The 16163-nt window shown below is 32.7% G+C and overlaps 1 protein-coding gene and 1 long non-coding RNA gene across 2 annotated transcripts; both read left to right on the forward strand.

The window, feature by feature from the left end:
- Positions 1-234: 234 nt before the first annotated feature.
- Positions 235-12372, forward strand: LOC126738760 (protein spaetzle-like). The gene is made up of 5 exons (XM_050444199.1): positions 235-563; positions 6937-7036; positions 7115-7299; positions 7364-7542; positions 10390-12372. Exons 1-5 carry the CDS (start codon positions 534-536, stop codon positions 10607-10609), a joined length of 714 nt encoding a protein of 237 aa, XP_050300156.1. The 5' UTR covers positions 235-533; the 3' UTR covers positions 10610-12372.
- Positions 12373-12895: 523 nt separating this feature from the next.
- LOC126738762 (uncharacterized) lies at positions 12896-15657 on the forward strand. Its single transcript, XR_007661433.1, has 2 exons — positions 12896-13104; positions 15375-15657. It is a non-coding gene; the product is annotated as an uncharacterized LOC126738762 (long non-coding RNA).
- Positions 15658-16163: the final 506 nt, after the last annotated feature.

Genomic DNA, 16163 nt, shown 5'->3' on the forward strand with positions numbered 1-16163 from the left:
AGTCCTGGGGTTCCAAAGATAATTAGCAATTTGACAAATTTCGTAATTATAATAATTGTGAAATTTTTTGCGGAAAAATAAGCAATTCATTGTCGACTTGCATAATTCATGTCATAGAAATTTAAAGGAAAATTAAAATTTTATTGGTTAGAAATATATTAGGAAGTTTATATAAATCCGAATCTGAATTACCTTGATTCGATTATATAACATTCATGTGTCTGTTTAGTTTAGTGTGAACCCCATCGTTCGTCTATGGAAAAACTATTAATCTTTGGTAAATGGTTCTCACCCTGTATATAAGCTTCCCGACACTTGACCAAAAAATCTCAAAATTCCATGAATACCCTATAATATAATCCCCCTTTATTAATTGCGCCAATAGCGGGTAATAGGTGTTGGTACAGGTAATATACTTTATTATTTTTGTAATGATAGTAATACCTACCAGTCAGTATTACTTTGATCTTTCGCGTGAATTGATTATTTTAATTTATTTGTGGGATCTGTGAACTTGTGAAGTGAAGTGAATTATGTTTGTTATCTGCGTTATTGTGATTTCGGTGAGTTTAATGGAATGTTTCTTGAAAAAATATACCTTATTGTTATTCTCTGAATAGACTAGAAATGTTTTAGTTAGAGCAACGCCTTTAATATTTTTGAGTAAATTTTTGTTAAATATTTAAACTATTTAGTGCCCAAAATAAATTATCTCAGCCAGCGATTATATACGGGGTGTGTCTGATGTGAAATGACGCTAAACAATTTAATAGCAGATTCCTTTTTAAAAAAAATGAGGTTATTTTAAATTTTCCTAGTACAAAAGACCAATGTACAGGATGATAAGCTTAATATATATGTTTTTAATTTTGGCCATAAATTTAGCATTTATTCTTCATTTGCTTAAGAAATGTATACTTCAAAAATCTTACTACGATTCATTTTTTTCGAGATATTTACATTTAAAGTTTTCAATGCACAATGCATATTTGCTAGTAAATGTTGATGACCTCCATTTGTCTCAAAACATTTTAAAAATTAAATGTACATTTCAAAATGACTGGGTAGCAATTTGAATTTTTACCATTAATTTCTCTCTTGTGGTTACTGTATTTTTGTGAATAATTGATTTTAAGTATCCTCAAATGCACAAATCTAATAGGTTAAAGTCTGAACTTTGTGCGCCAAGGTCTTCGACTTACCTATCCAGTTAAAAATAAGTTCAGATACTCTCTCACTGGTCTAGCAAAATGCGCAGAAGCATTATCTTGCATAAAAACAATATCTTAGCGCATATTTAAAGGTAGTTCTTCTAAATAATTAGTAAGCTTTGTTTGTGAAAATTTTAAATATAATTCTCTATTACACCCATGGACTTATTGCTAATGCAAGCGGCCACCATGACCAAAAATAACCGCTGCCGCCATTTTTATAGTGGTTGTGTATTTTTGATGTTGGTCACTCTGAACATTTTCAGTGTAGCCAACAGAAGATATATTAAATAAAGCTAATAAGTAGTTGATGACGCTGACGTTTGACATGTCGTGAACATAAATATAAAAAGTCGTGACTCGTACAGCGTATAATGAAATCATATTATTTATTACATAAAAATCATAGTTCAAAAATTAACGAAGGTACTTTAATTTTAAAATACCTTAAATATATATACTTCCAATATGACTTACTAGTGAGTCGTCTACTAAGTGAGTACTAACGAATACTAAGGTCGCGTAACTAGTTTCCAGTATATAGAAATTTCGAAACATCTATACCATTTTTTCTATACCTCTTTCCTGTCCATTCCAATTGATTTGTTTAAAACATTTACCTATAGAGCTTCTCTTTCTCTATCTCTTAAATTACTAATTTCCCTGTTTATAATATTATTTAAATAATAAAACTTATTTTACTTTTTAATGTAGTGGTTAGCTTATACTACTTTTTAATTATATACATACTTTTATGTCGTTCATTTACCATCTGATCATTTTCATTAACATTGTTTTTAAAGCATATTCTTAATTAAAAAATATGTGCTAGAGACTAGAATTGCTGAAATGGGTATAATGAAAAGGCAATGATAGGGTTTCAATAACCTTTGTTTTTAACCCTCTAATGCATAAATTTATTTCTGCATTAAAGAAATTATTTTTGTATAATTTTTAACATAAATCTAATAATATATACTTACTTAGACGTCTCTTTCATCCCCTAGCTGTCCGATAAAAACGGGACGCCTTGAGGCGGACCGGTGCATTACCGCTATATTGTGTTAAATAATTAAATAATATAGAAAAATGCTTTTATTTTTTATTATGAAAATCAAAGAAACAGGATTTGGTTGGAGAGTTACATAAACTTAAATTACATTTTAGACAAAATGCTTGAGTTTCTGACGTACATTTTGGAAATTTACACTGTTTTTTACCTGATCGATCACGGAATATGCACCAATGTCCTACTTGATCGAATCAAACGTCTTCTGTTGGTAGGTATGCTCGCTTTTTTGGCACAGATGAAAAGGATGGTATCTGAGGGACGAAAAAGATGGTCAACCAACGCTTTTTTTACGTCCGATTTGTCCATAATTGCAAATCGATTCAGCCACAATCGACCTAAAAACTGGTAACTCGATTTTTTCTTTTTCAGAGTGAATGCGGTGGTACAATATGTACGAATTTACGATCGCGACGTCTATAAGATGATACAAGATGCGGTTGGACCATTTGCGAGTTTTCATCCGAATGTGATATCTCCCTACCACCTCTTTGTATTCTTTGATAATTTTTGGAAAATCAATAGTATCTTTTCTCTTTTCTATCCCAGCGAGGTGACTTTAGAACTTCATTTACGTACGTAGAGGCAAAATTTTTTGTCCCATCGTAAGAAGATATAAGTCGAACAGTCTTGGTGTCATGCCACAAAACAGAGGTTATATCAATACCAAATGCATTTCCTACATATTCTTCCGAATTTTTTTTTTGCTATTTCAGCATCACTTGATAACTTACAATTGGGTACACAATTTGGGCGCACAGTGCCTAATGAGTAAATACCTCTACTTCGGAGATAAACAACTAGGCCCAGAGACGTATAAAAATTATCAAAATAAACGATGTGGCTTACAAAATTTGGAATATGCTGTGATAAACGGACCACCACATTAGAGGAGGCCCCCAGATTTGGAGAGTTTAGAGGAATTATATTATCTCCTGCACCAGTATATATTTCAAAAGCATACGAAAAGCCTAAAGAATCACAAAGGGGAAAAATTTAAAACCCCACTTATGCGGTTTATTAAGTAGATATTGCCTAAGAGGGCTTCCAGTCATTTTTGTTGCGCACATTTGTTCATCCACGCAAAGTCTTGGAAGCATTGGTACGGATATAAATACATTGTTAAAATGTGTTATGAGGGGCCTAACCTTATACAAACTATCATATTCTGGTCTACCTTTGCCAGACATCGTTAAGTTATCGTTGAAATGAAGATACCGTCGAATTTTCTCAAATCGCAACACCGGCATCGTCTGACGAATCCCTTCAAAAGAATGTCTTCCCCAATATGATCTTACATTTGGATAACGATAAACCGACATATATATAAGTATTCCAATATATTGTCGTAGTTCAGTTGCATCTGTAGTGAACCTCGTGGAAATATGTTTTTGGCGTGCATATAAATTAGTCTGTTCGGTCAGATGCTGAAAAAAATCGTCATTCAAAAAGTACCGAACGTAATCAAATCGAGTGTTTAGATCCTTCAAAGCAGCTGGAAGTTGTTTTTCTCCCCGAAATACGACTTCATTTATGTGTAATTGAAGATTTTTTTCCTCCAAATAATAGACTTGAATTCCGGCGAATTATTAGTTATGCCAGTAATATCCCCCGAAAACGTTCCTGTGGTAGGAACTTCTGGCCCATCTTCTTCTTCAGCAGGTTCAGGCGGTCGGACACGATTAGAACGCTTATAAGTTGATTTACGCTTTGAACTACTAGCACTAGCAAGAGGTTCATCTTCTTCAGTGGGTGGTTTAGGTACATTAAAACTAGTACTTGGTTTCGTGCTTGGTTCACTTATTGACGAATTATCAGATGATTGGGCTGGTTGCTCGATGTCAAACGCCTCATCTGATAATATTTTTCAAGTATCAAAATACTTGCGACATCCAGCCATAACTGAAAATATCGCAAAATCTATTATATGTAATAACGTTTATTTACCAATTTGTAGGAAAATTTATATTAGGCATTGCATATGTCCGCCTGTAGGCGGGTATACCGCTACCGTGGACCGCCAAGAGCTCCTCACGCTTGTAGAGGGGCTCTTGGCGGTCCTATTTAATTTTAGCACCACACCAAACATTAATTTTAAATTCGTGTTGACGGTGTCTTTCAGTAACGAAGTTCGGATTTGCAATAACCTATGAATGCTAGTTTCAAAAATTAAAAATTCTCCGTCGGGTAAGAGTCGCTTCGTCCTTAAACATAAATTTATTTATAAAAATGGGTTCTTCATTTTGTTGAGCCTTGATATAACGGGCAAAAGCTATTCTTAGTAAAAGATATGCATTCCTAGATTTTGTACATGGATGAAATGACAGCGATGAAAAATTCTTAATACTGATGACTTAGTAGTTCTAGTTTCTTACAGCCATACATATTACACCTATTTCTGAATCTGTAGCCACTTGAATTAACACTTCTAATTCTTGAGTCATATTACGTCTTATTTGGACATCCAACATCCCGCTTTAGCCTGAATCACTCCCGTTTATCCAAGTCTCTGGTTAATGTTTTAAAAAAGTTAAAAATCTCTGCTTCCTATTATTTATATACAATTGCACTTAAACCGCAGTCATTTTCTTGGGAATATACGCAAGCCATAGGTCACATTTCCAAATTAGAATAATACTTAATTGAACAAATAGTTGAAATTTATAGACGTTGCTAACACTAAAGCAATAACCAAGGAGACTGATGTTAAACGTGCGTACCCAAAAATGGACTAGTTTCAGAAAGTAGCCACATCGGCGCTGTTAGCCAGAAATGTTTCTCTTTCAACTCTGATTGGCTCGACCCACCTTTTAACAGTTCATAGAGTTCAACTTTTTGCGAAACAGTAATATCAATTAAAGTATAGAATACTGCCACGTGTCAGAGTAGCCAATGATATCGAGGTACACTTCTGACCAACAGCGCCGAGGTGGCCACTTTGCGAACCCAGTTACCGTTCAATTTTCGTATCACCTCATTTAGGAAGCGCAGAGATCAGTCTCCTTGGCAATAAATAACAATAACTAACAACAGAGCTAGCAAAAGGCACGATAGTCAACTTGAGTTTGAACTTTTATAACCACTCATTAAAGTAACTGACAAGAAGATAGATAGGACACTCCCATAAGAGCCAATAGAACACTGAACCGTCGATAACATTGCGCCCTCTGAATGTCGAGAAATGGTACTAACCGGAAACAAAAATGAGTTTGTGACGCGATAATAGCGGTAAATTTAAAAATTTATTATGGCGCCAAATTTCAATTTTGCTCTACTATATCGTGCGGTTAAAATTAATGGGAAATGTGTGGTTCTTTCGGAAACTATAGTAGGCAGATTGAAAAAGTGTTAAATTAGGACTTTTTCCTCCATTTATCACTTTTTCTATGTGCATGCTATAATTTTTAGAGGACATCTACATACATCTCTAACTAGATACATAGGTCTGGGTTTCAGAAATTAAACAGAAAATATTAACAAAACGTATTATTATATTAAAAAAGGAGATTATAGTAAAAATTCACAAGAGTTACCATTTTTCCATTTACCTTTGAAAATTTCAGACTCCAAGATTTGTATAGAATCTCTTGCCAATTGCTCATGCATTGAGACTGCTGAATTTTATTTGACGAAAACAAAGAAAACATAAACACAACATGTTGTGAGACCGTGACTTCGAGTTTTCTTTGTTTTCGTCAATTTTGTATGTTAGTCTTTGAGAAGAATGGATGAGATGATTTGTATTTAATTTTGAAGGTATTACATAATAATGTATAATGATGGTCCGTAATGTAAAATTGGCTACTGCTCTACGTGATCGAAAATTGGTCAGTTCTTTACAATTATGAAATAGGACAGGTCTAAAAATACATTCGAAACACTATTCGAAAAATTTTGCGCGAATTATGAGAACAAATTAATTTAGCTAAGATATATCGCAAAATTTTATCAATGAAAGTTAGTTTTTTGGTGTAAGTAAAAAGAAAGGCTCTGCAAAATTCTAGAAGGTAAAGAATGAAATATGGCCGCATTTCATATGCTTGATAGTTCTTGCAGCCTAAGGCGGTAGATTCGCTTTCTTACAGCCATCTATATGTCGAGTAGAAGCATTTTTTTCTCTCAATCTCCCAAGCATTCAAGATCCTGAAACCTAAAATTTTAGCGTTTTTAATACAGAGGAAAAAGGAAAAAATTTGATTTTTTTGTATTCTGGAAACGAGGCACTTCCGACCATCGGTGTCCCATCTCAAACTCTCTCTATGGTTCCTGTATATACTCAGCATTTTTGACCAGTTAAATGGGCACACCCTGTATTACTTAGATTGGTTTAGGTTGGGCAATTTGTTTGGTAAATTTAATGCCGAAGAACAAATTTAATAAGTATTTTTTAACGATTTAGATTCACAAACCTTCCATCATAGCGATAAACTAAGGTAATAAAGCAAATGGCTGACTAAAAATTCTTTAAGTAATTAAGCAGAAAAATGGTTCTTATTTTTTTATGCAAAATGTCTCATAATTTATCCAACATGTAGCTTAAAATGTAATACGTGTGAGTCATTTTTATAGTAATAATTTTTCTTGATTTTCTTCACGTCCCTAAGTTTTCTCGCAATATTAAAAAATACCCTCTGTTTTTTAACTGTATTGTTTTAGATCCACCAAGTTGCCGCAAGACCTCAAGGGATTTTATTTGATAAATTTGTGGGGCATCACAAGGAACCACAATCAAACAATACCTCACTCTGGACCAGCGGTACAGTATTTTTTATTATTAAAATTAGTTAAACGTATTTTGGTTTTCTTAAGCTAAAACTATAATAATTTTTTACAGAAATATCAGACCAAATTCATTTCCCCGATGAATTCAAGGATTTTGACGTTAGGTCGCGCACAGTGGTGCCGAAATGTGACAGTAAGTTGCCAATTTGTGAAAACGTCGAGTCCTACCCTTATAATTATCTCAAAAAGGTTTTGGAGAAAAACACGCTGTTTAAGGCTTTTTTCGGCAACGAGGAAGTAAGTTATTTTGTTTCGAACATACGTACGAAAATTTTAATTAAAAAATTATTTTTTGCTTTAGTTACCAAAAGACGATATATCGGAAAGAGCAGGAGAAGGTGAAAATTTCGTCTGCAGAACAGTTACAAAAACCATTTTTCCTAAAGTAGGACAAAACAAAGACAACAAGTGGAAGTTTATTATTAATCAAGGGGAACAAGACGGATTTTTGCAAGGAGTTCGGATCGAGATATGTAAAAAGTAAGTATCCGGAAATATTTTGTTTTTTTTTTTTAAGTTGACTGACTATAATCATATGTCTAGTATTAGACTTTTATAATATTTCAATAAGTCATGATGTTCTTAAGTGATTGATTAAGAAAGAAGATCTACTGATTTTCATAAGAATACAGCAGGTTTTATCGATATTTATTTATTTCACCATTTAATATTCTAACAAATCTACAGAAAGTTCTAAGAAATCTCGAATCTTTCTCGATTTTTTTTATTGCTTTCATGCTTTTACGACCTATCACCAGCTCCAGGGATTTGCCAACATCGAAACTCAACTTATTCAGCCACTGCAAAGGAACACGGATTCCCTTGTACGAAACTCAATCTTATTTCGTCGGACTTCTTCAGACCACTAACGTTAGACCAACAGATAGGCTTTGATATTGAAAATCTTTATACAAATGTGCCTATCGGAGAAACCCGTAACATAATCAGCGCAACACTTGCAGAACGCACTGGAGAGAGTGATCGATCTTTTAGAGCTTTGTCTTCGTTACTTCTATTTTTAATTAAAAGATATGTTTTACGCCCAGGAGGGAGAACTTTCAATGGGTTCGTTGTTATCTCCAGTGCTAGCCAAAATATACATTGCAGCCTAAGGACATCAGTCTATCGTAAACCAATATACCCAGGACAATACCTATACTATAACTCTAATCATCCTGGTATACCTTAAACCTTATATAGTAAAACCTTATAGTAAAACCTTATATGTATAGCAGGGCAGCTAACAAAAAATAACAATGTTGAGCCAAAGCAACTAGAGAATAGAGAAACTAACGATTCAAAGGAACTTCGGAAAAAATTGGGATAATTTCCATAATATTCAAAATCAAGAGAGCCTTCACTTTCAAGATGAATGTACGAGGTCTAGTATCGAACCCCAAGCCAAAATACCGGCTATTATTAATAACACCAAGAATTACATATAGCAAATCCCCTGTGAATGTGAAGAATCATGCATAGGCGAAACATACATTACATTGGACACAACGGCACATTATACATTAAACAGAAGAAAAGATTTTGTGTAAGGAACAACATTGTAAGAAAAGAAGATTTCTGAAAGAAACTTTTATTATGCAATATCAAGGAATTTTCAACCAGGCCACTGTTAATGCTCCCAACATCTGGTGATCCCTACTGTCAGGACACTGCAAGATCTAATGGGTTTCATGAATGATCAGATGCGGCACACCTCTAGTATATACACCTGTAGAATAATTATTATTCTTGTTAGTTTATACTTGATATTGGTTGGGTTGGGTTGAGTAAGTAACTGCAACCTATACGTCGTTAAATTTTGATTTAAAATAAAGTCAATCGAAGGTTGAAAACTAGATTTCACTACTTTACCAATGTCTACCACCTTCAGAAACAAGCTTTTTTATGTCTACTTTATACACCAGAAGTTATATAAGAGGTACTTGACCAAGCTTGATTTACTAAGACCACCAGCTTCTTTCTTTTAGAAGGAAGTTTAATGAATTATTATGAAATCCATAATAAGTCAATTTTGTTAAAAGCAGGATGTGATCCAAGAAAGAGTAAAAGTAAAGCAATACGAGAGCTCTAGAATGGCCCTATTCATAGCCTCAATATTTTCTTGAGTAACTTTTAATAAAATAAATGGTATACTGTGCTGCTTTCGAAAGCCAGACCTTGCGGAATTATAGTATTTGTGATCAAAAAATTATAAATTTGTGATTAAATTAACTTTTTTCAATAGTTCACGTCGCAGTATTTCTTTGAACTGCAGATTTTTGATAAAGGCATTATAAGAGAAGTATTTAAAATATCCTAAAAATAAACCATTTCCAAACCGCAGTTATATGATGAGCAAGATGTTAAATGCAATATTGGATATCCGCTGAATGACAGTCACTACTAATAGGGCTGCCATTAAGGTGAAAAGGTGAGCTCGTACTGGAGTGCATAAAGGTCCTGAAGGAACTGGTGAAGTTAAGCTGTAGGGTTAAGCCTATCTGGGTGCCTGGTCACTCAGACTGCTAGAAATGAGGAAGCGGACTCCCTTGTGAGACTGGAATTTGTGAAACGAACAGTAGGCTCTGAACCTATTATTAGTGTAGTCAAATATATAGCTGTTGCATCAATAAAGAATCTGCTGGAGAAGACGAGTCTGCTCTGCCAGTCTCACCAGACAGGTATTGCGCTTAGAAAAACGAGGAGAAATTCTGCTAATTTGAACAAAATCGTAAAAAGGACACACCATAGGTATTGCGGACAACCCGGGATAGAACGAGGATGAAACTGCAGAACTCATTATCGGGGATTTTCAACAGTCACTACCATAGGCATTAGATTTAAGGCCTAAAATTATTCTTGAAATTTCTGTTACAGTGGCTAAACGATATAAAAACTGGAGATCAAAATTAAATCTATTACTAGGAAAATATTCAACCCATTCTGGACATCTATTTGAAGGACGATAAGCTGATGAAAAATAATCATTTACTTTGTCTGGATTTTGAAGTTTTGCGGGTATAGAACAGCTAAAAGAATTTTTAAGGCGAAAGTTATTTATAGCTTTTCACAGTTTTTTACATGTGTTACTACTTTGTTTAGGTTCCAAATATATTTTCTTTTACTGTTAAATCATTCGCAGCACCAAGTACGCAGTTGCTCGTAAAGTAGCCAATCGGTTAAACTCTTAAGACTTTTTAACCTCAATTGTGCTTTATTTTTGATAAGTATTGTGATTGAACTGTTACGATAATAATTATTCGCCCTAGTTTTTATGCTAAATTCTGTCGATATTTTGGCATTTATTTATTAATGTCTTTTTCTTTGCAGTTTGGATGGCGCCTGTGATATACCAGGAAACTCTCTCGAGCAGTTCGGGTACCAAACCTTCTGCAAACAAAAATATTTTTACAAAAGACTCTTATCCCTAGGAAACAACGGCATACCAGTACCGGATACTTTTAAAATTCCATCGGCATGCTGTTGCGCCTATAAACGGAATTTGGACTTTCTGGCCAATTTTGGATCGCGAATGTCACCAGTTAAATGATGTGTTTGAAAATGTATACGGTTTTGCTGTGATAGTTTAGGTTTAAAACCTATATGAATTTGACTACGAAGGTTTTGTATTAATATTAGGCCTTTTTTAAGTAGACTGTGTTTTGATGTTGATCTGATTAAATCTGAATTAAATAGCGAGTTGATTGATCTGATAAGTAAGAGTTGAAGAAAATAAGAACCGGACCACTGATTACCGAATTTTATGCAAAAATTGAAAATGATAATTTCGCCCAGTAAACACCAAGAACTATACTCGGTTGTTAAGCAGACTCGCTCATACGACTTACTATAATACGAATTAGCCGATGTCGATCTAGTAATAATTTTACCAATTCATGTCACCATTTGCAAATTTTGGACCTGCTACAGAAGGTAGTAAAAGCTCAAAGCGATAGGATTAAAACTGACGTTCAGTCAATAAAAGGCATAAGTCAATTGAGTTGTAAAATTTTTAATCTAAAGCGAAGGGTTAAATATTTCAAAGAAATAAGAAAGAGATATCAAGTAATAATATTAGACTTTAAAAAAGAAGCAGACAACTTATTAAAGAAGCAAGTTCTTGATTTATTTTTTAACAATCTGTTGGTTTCCAGACATAGCCAAGATATTGATAACATACAAGGTACATGGGGATCTCGATATCTTTTGGAGATACAGCTTAGGTTAGATTGAGAAAAAATTGGGTTTTTAACGATTTCTCCAAAGCCTTTGATAAGGTTAAGCTTGACTTGCTTGTTAGGAAACATTCGATACTGAGAATGGGTTGACTTTTGGAATTTCGACATTGGGAATTTAAAACCTTTTTGACTTTGATAATCTGTTGGGGAGATTTAGTAGATTTTTAAAGAGTCGAGCACAAGCAGTTAAAATCAAAAAACTTCTTGTCTTCAGAAGTTGTAATTACATAAGTGTTTCTGATGATGTGCATCTCTCAGCATTCATTTTTGATTGTTTCACCAATGATATTGAATCTGTCTTTACTACCATATCATTTCAGCTTTTTGCAGATGATATAAAAAAGTGTACAGTCATTAAGTCACCTTTGGATTGTTAGTTGCTGCAAAATGATCTTAATGACTTTTTTCTGTGGTGTGTATAAAAATAGATTAATTTTGAATCAATTTACTTTCAATTACCGATTGGATAATTTTGAGCTTGTTAATCGTCTTGTTGATTCTGAACTTACTTTTTCTCACCATATTACACGTCCAACAGAGCAATGCAATTTTTAAATTCATTTTCGGTACCTTGCAGGGATCTGAGAATATTTCTGTATTGAAGGATGTTTACTGTGCACGAATTAGATCAGTTTTAGAGTACGCATCCTACATTTGGCAGCCATTTTATATTATCCATGAGGATAGGATAGAACGCGTCCAATGAAAGTTTTTGAGAAAAATTAGTGTTAAGTTGAATATTCCTTATGATAAGATAAATTGTTCTGAAATTGATTCACTTTTAAAATTACCTTCTTGGATATATACACGTTCTTCTTGGATGCTCCTGATCTGCTTGCAGCTATTGGTTTTCAATTTCACCCATTATTTCTAGAAATAAATTACTTTTTAATGTTAATTTTCACAGAACTAACTACGGAATAAATGCTCCAATTTCTAGAATCTTTAATTTGGCAAATTTTTTGACAAAAAATAATAATATTGACCTTTTTTATGGTTCATTCAATAGGTAGAGTTTTATACTGATTTGCTGTTATACTAAATTTTGTTTTTGTTTTGCATTACCTTCTGTGATTTAACCGGTGTGTCTGCTTTCGCTTTAAGTAAAACTTAAAGACTGATTTTAATAGCTTTAGTGTTATTATTTTGTGAAAAATTTATTAAAAGATAAGTGCGTTAAGTCCGCCATCTTATGCTCTTTGCCAAATGTTATGTTATTATTAATTCCTTTTTTTTTATTCATTTTAATAAGTAAGATATTGATATTCATGTACATATATAATTATAGAATAAGTGTTGTAAATATTATTGGCGTTAATAAAATTTGAAATTTGAATGAAACTAATCTCTAATTAATTAAAGTAATTGTGTTATTAACGAGTCATTAGCGATGTATAAAATATTCTATGTAGACTATACTGGATACGTACTTGTATCTTAATAAGCTTAAACAATAAAGTCTTGTAAGTATTATTAGATTCCCAACTAAAAGTCACGATCCTTAATGATTATTGCATAAACTAAGGATGAGTACGATTTTGCTAATCATAAGTACTTTTATAACTCGTATCACTAATAAGAATATAAATCCACTAGGAACAATGCCAGCCTCATTTTCTGTAATTGCTTTATTTCTTAGAAAGCAATAACTTATTATTATGGTCTTATAATAACATTTATGTGATATTTCTTTTTCACTTTAGATACTTGTACAGTGCAAATAAAATGCGAGTATATATTTTGTTAATAATTATGTCAATTTCATTGACTATGTATGTGGTTGGTGAGCTTCAAATTAAGCAAAAAGGTAAGTGCCTATTTTTAAATAGTGTTTGTTATTAGTAAAGGAATAAATTAATTATATCAATTAAAGAAAATATTTCTTAACCTGTTTATATATGACTTTTTAATTAACAACCTATTTATTGTTATATTAAATATCAATCAAATATAGTGTAATTCATTCATTTACCATTTGGTTGCAATACAGGATGTAGGTATGGTCTGTTATTTAAGAGAAAATAATAAAATAAAACTAACCAAGTACCATAAAGTATAGTTTATAATAAGTACATAATTTTAACCTCAGCCCTACATTTAGATACATCAGTTATTGACCTGTGGCTCTGAACTGATTCAAAATTTTTAGGACCATAATATATGAAAGATGTTATTTGTAAAATATAACTCATCTTGCTAAGAATTAATCTACCAGAGTTGCTTACAAATGTGTTTATTTATACATTGCCAACTATTGAAAATGTGCCATTATGATTCTTGACGTAAACTGCACTATACAGGTTGGAGAAATTAGGTATCTAAAATAATGACAACGCCTCTTGAAGAAGAGGTGTCTAATAATTGTTTTTTTATTTTTTATAGAATAAAAATATTAATATCGGCATACCTCATTTTGCTGTGTGACTGCACGCTGCACTGTTAAATTTTAAAACGCTATTATTTTTTTTTTTTGTTTATTACAGCTGTTTATATTCATTTCGAGAAAGCTAAAATAATTAAATTGTTTTATGGGGTTTGTAGTGCCCTAGAGGTGGATTCAATACGACCAAGTAGAAGTGTTGCAGAAGAACTCAGTATGAACCGTAAAACTGTTACCAGTATCTGGCAAAAACTTGGATGCAAATGTTTCGTATTCCAAAGCTTAGGAGATATTTCGCCAAAACCAATGGGGAAGAATGGAATTTTGTGAAACCATAATGGAAAAAGCAAATAAAAATTAAATTTTTTTACAAAATATTCTATTTTCAGATAGATCTTCTTTTTCATTACATGGGAAACAATCCTTCCGTTCTTTGATATTGCTTTTATGAATAAGCACAGAAGTTTTCAATTCCATAATCGTGTTTGGGCGTGTATGTGTTTAAGCTGATATTTATCATATTATGTGGCGATTTTTTTGATGGTATACTTTAAATACTTCAAAATAACTTGAGCAAAATCAAGTTCTTCCTGCCATTGAAATTCTCGCTAATTTAAACATAGGATCAGTCTATTTTTAATAAAACAGTTGTTCTGTAATGTAAAGAATCTTAAGGACACCATTTACAAACAAGAATTTAATCAACAAATTTAGAGGAGTTGGTTTTAGGATAAAAAATTGTTAAATGTGCCAAATTTATTTCACTGGAAACTCTTTTGGAAGCTCAAAATATCTCTTATGATAGGTTTAACTTATTGTTTACCCAAAAAATGTAAGATCTAAATCAGAAAAATAATTTACACATGTCTGAACTTTCGCGTACTATTTTGCGAAATTTCATTGCAAATAATACGTCACAGAGGTAACGTTTATATTAAAGCTCAAACGTGGTACTAAAAAATAATAACGTAGGAGGCGAGTAGCAGAGCGCTTGATATGTATGCGTGCGCGTTGGCATATTTCGCCTTTAAGCACCTCTCTATGCGTAATAATCGATTCCCCAACCTGTATAAAATGAAGTGCTCAAAAGTTGAAACTCCTGAAAGAAGGACAGATAAGATTTCCCACGAATATTTCATATTATTTCTGTAATATCAAATTAAACCCACGATAGTCTCTGAACTGAAAACAGCCTCTGAGTTTCGAAATGATATAATTCTGGTAACTAAGTTTCCACGGTATGACATCAATATTGCTATATTTTGCTGCTAATGCTAGCTTAAATTAATCTATGCAAAAAAAAAGAATTCTCTATAATGTCTCTCTCGGTTTCTCTATCTTTATCTATATTTGGAGTTAAAATGATCGATAAAATTTTAAATGGCAAAACTGTTTATTTTTATGTTGCAGTCCACGAATTGGTTTAAGAAATAAAATTGAATTGAAACGTTAAAAAAAAATCTGGTCACACATTTTCGTTGCACATTTCTAAATACAGTAGAGGGTAAAACGAGTTACTATTGTCGGCTGATTTAATGTTAAAAGTAAATTATAATAAAAAAGTAATTAGTGTCGCTGATAAAGCAAAATTTTTGCCAGGGAAGCTATAACCCCAATCATTACTTACCAAATTCATATTGAATTATAGATATATGAATAAACGTATGAATTTGCTAATAAATATAATTTTTTCATAGTGTTTCGTATCAAACGGCAATCTAATGTTTATGACCTCCAAATTGAAGAAAACGATTCCAAGGTAGAAGAAATTCCCGGTGGACAAAATCAGCAGCAATATCAACCTAATAGCCCACAGCAAGAATATGTTAATTATTATTATCCTGGACCGTTGGGGCCAATTGGTAATAAATTAAGGAACAAAGTCGCTAGATTCGGGCCGTTGCTAGGCGGAAGACTTGGATTTTTTGGATAAACCTATATTATCCTATTTTGTTGTATTAAATAAACCTTTTATCTAAATGTGAATTTTTTTTTATTATAATATACACTCACGGGCACGAAAACGGTTTTAATAAATAAATAAGGTTTAATAAGAATCAATCACTTATTTGAAAAATAAGTCTTTTGGTGTAACACTACAGAAGCACATAAATTGGTAGTTTGCTGAAGAGGCTTTAAATTATTGAAAAATGAAAGGTATTGCTAGCAAAAACTGCAAAGGAGCATTTTTAATAGTTCTTCTTAGTAATATGATCAATTGGGTTCGTATCTGGACTAAACGCTGGCCACTCCAAGATAGAAATGTATACATCGTTGAAGTAACCTTGAGGCATTGTCGCGGTATGTGGCGTTATCATGCATAAGAATAAAGTTACTCCATAAAAATCAAAATAACGAACAACAAAACAGCAGGTTACTTCAACTTAACTGACAGCAGGTAAAGGGCCTCGTGGAATGATGTATAACTCTGTGCATCTAGGAAAATTCAGTTAGTTTTCACGTCTCAATATCTCTATTTTTTCTCT

Source organism: Anthonomus grandis, chromosome 7, assembly GCF_022605725.1.
Source record: "Anthonomus grandis grandis chromosome 7, icAntGran1.3, whole genome shotgun sequence".
Classification (NCBI taxonomy): Eukaryota; Metazoa; Arthropoda; class Insecta; order Coleoptera; family Curculionidae; genus Anthonomus; species Anthonomus grandis.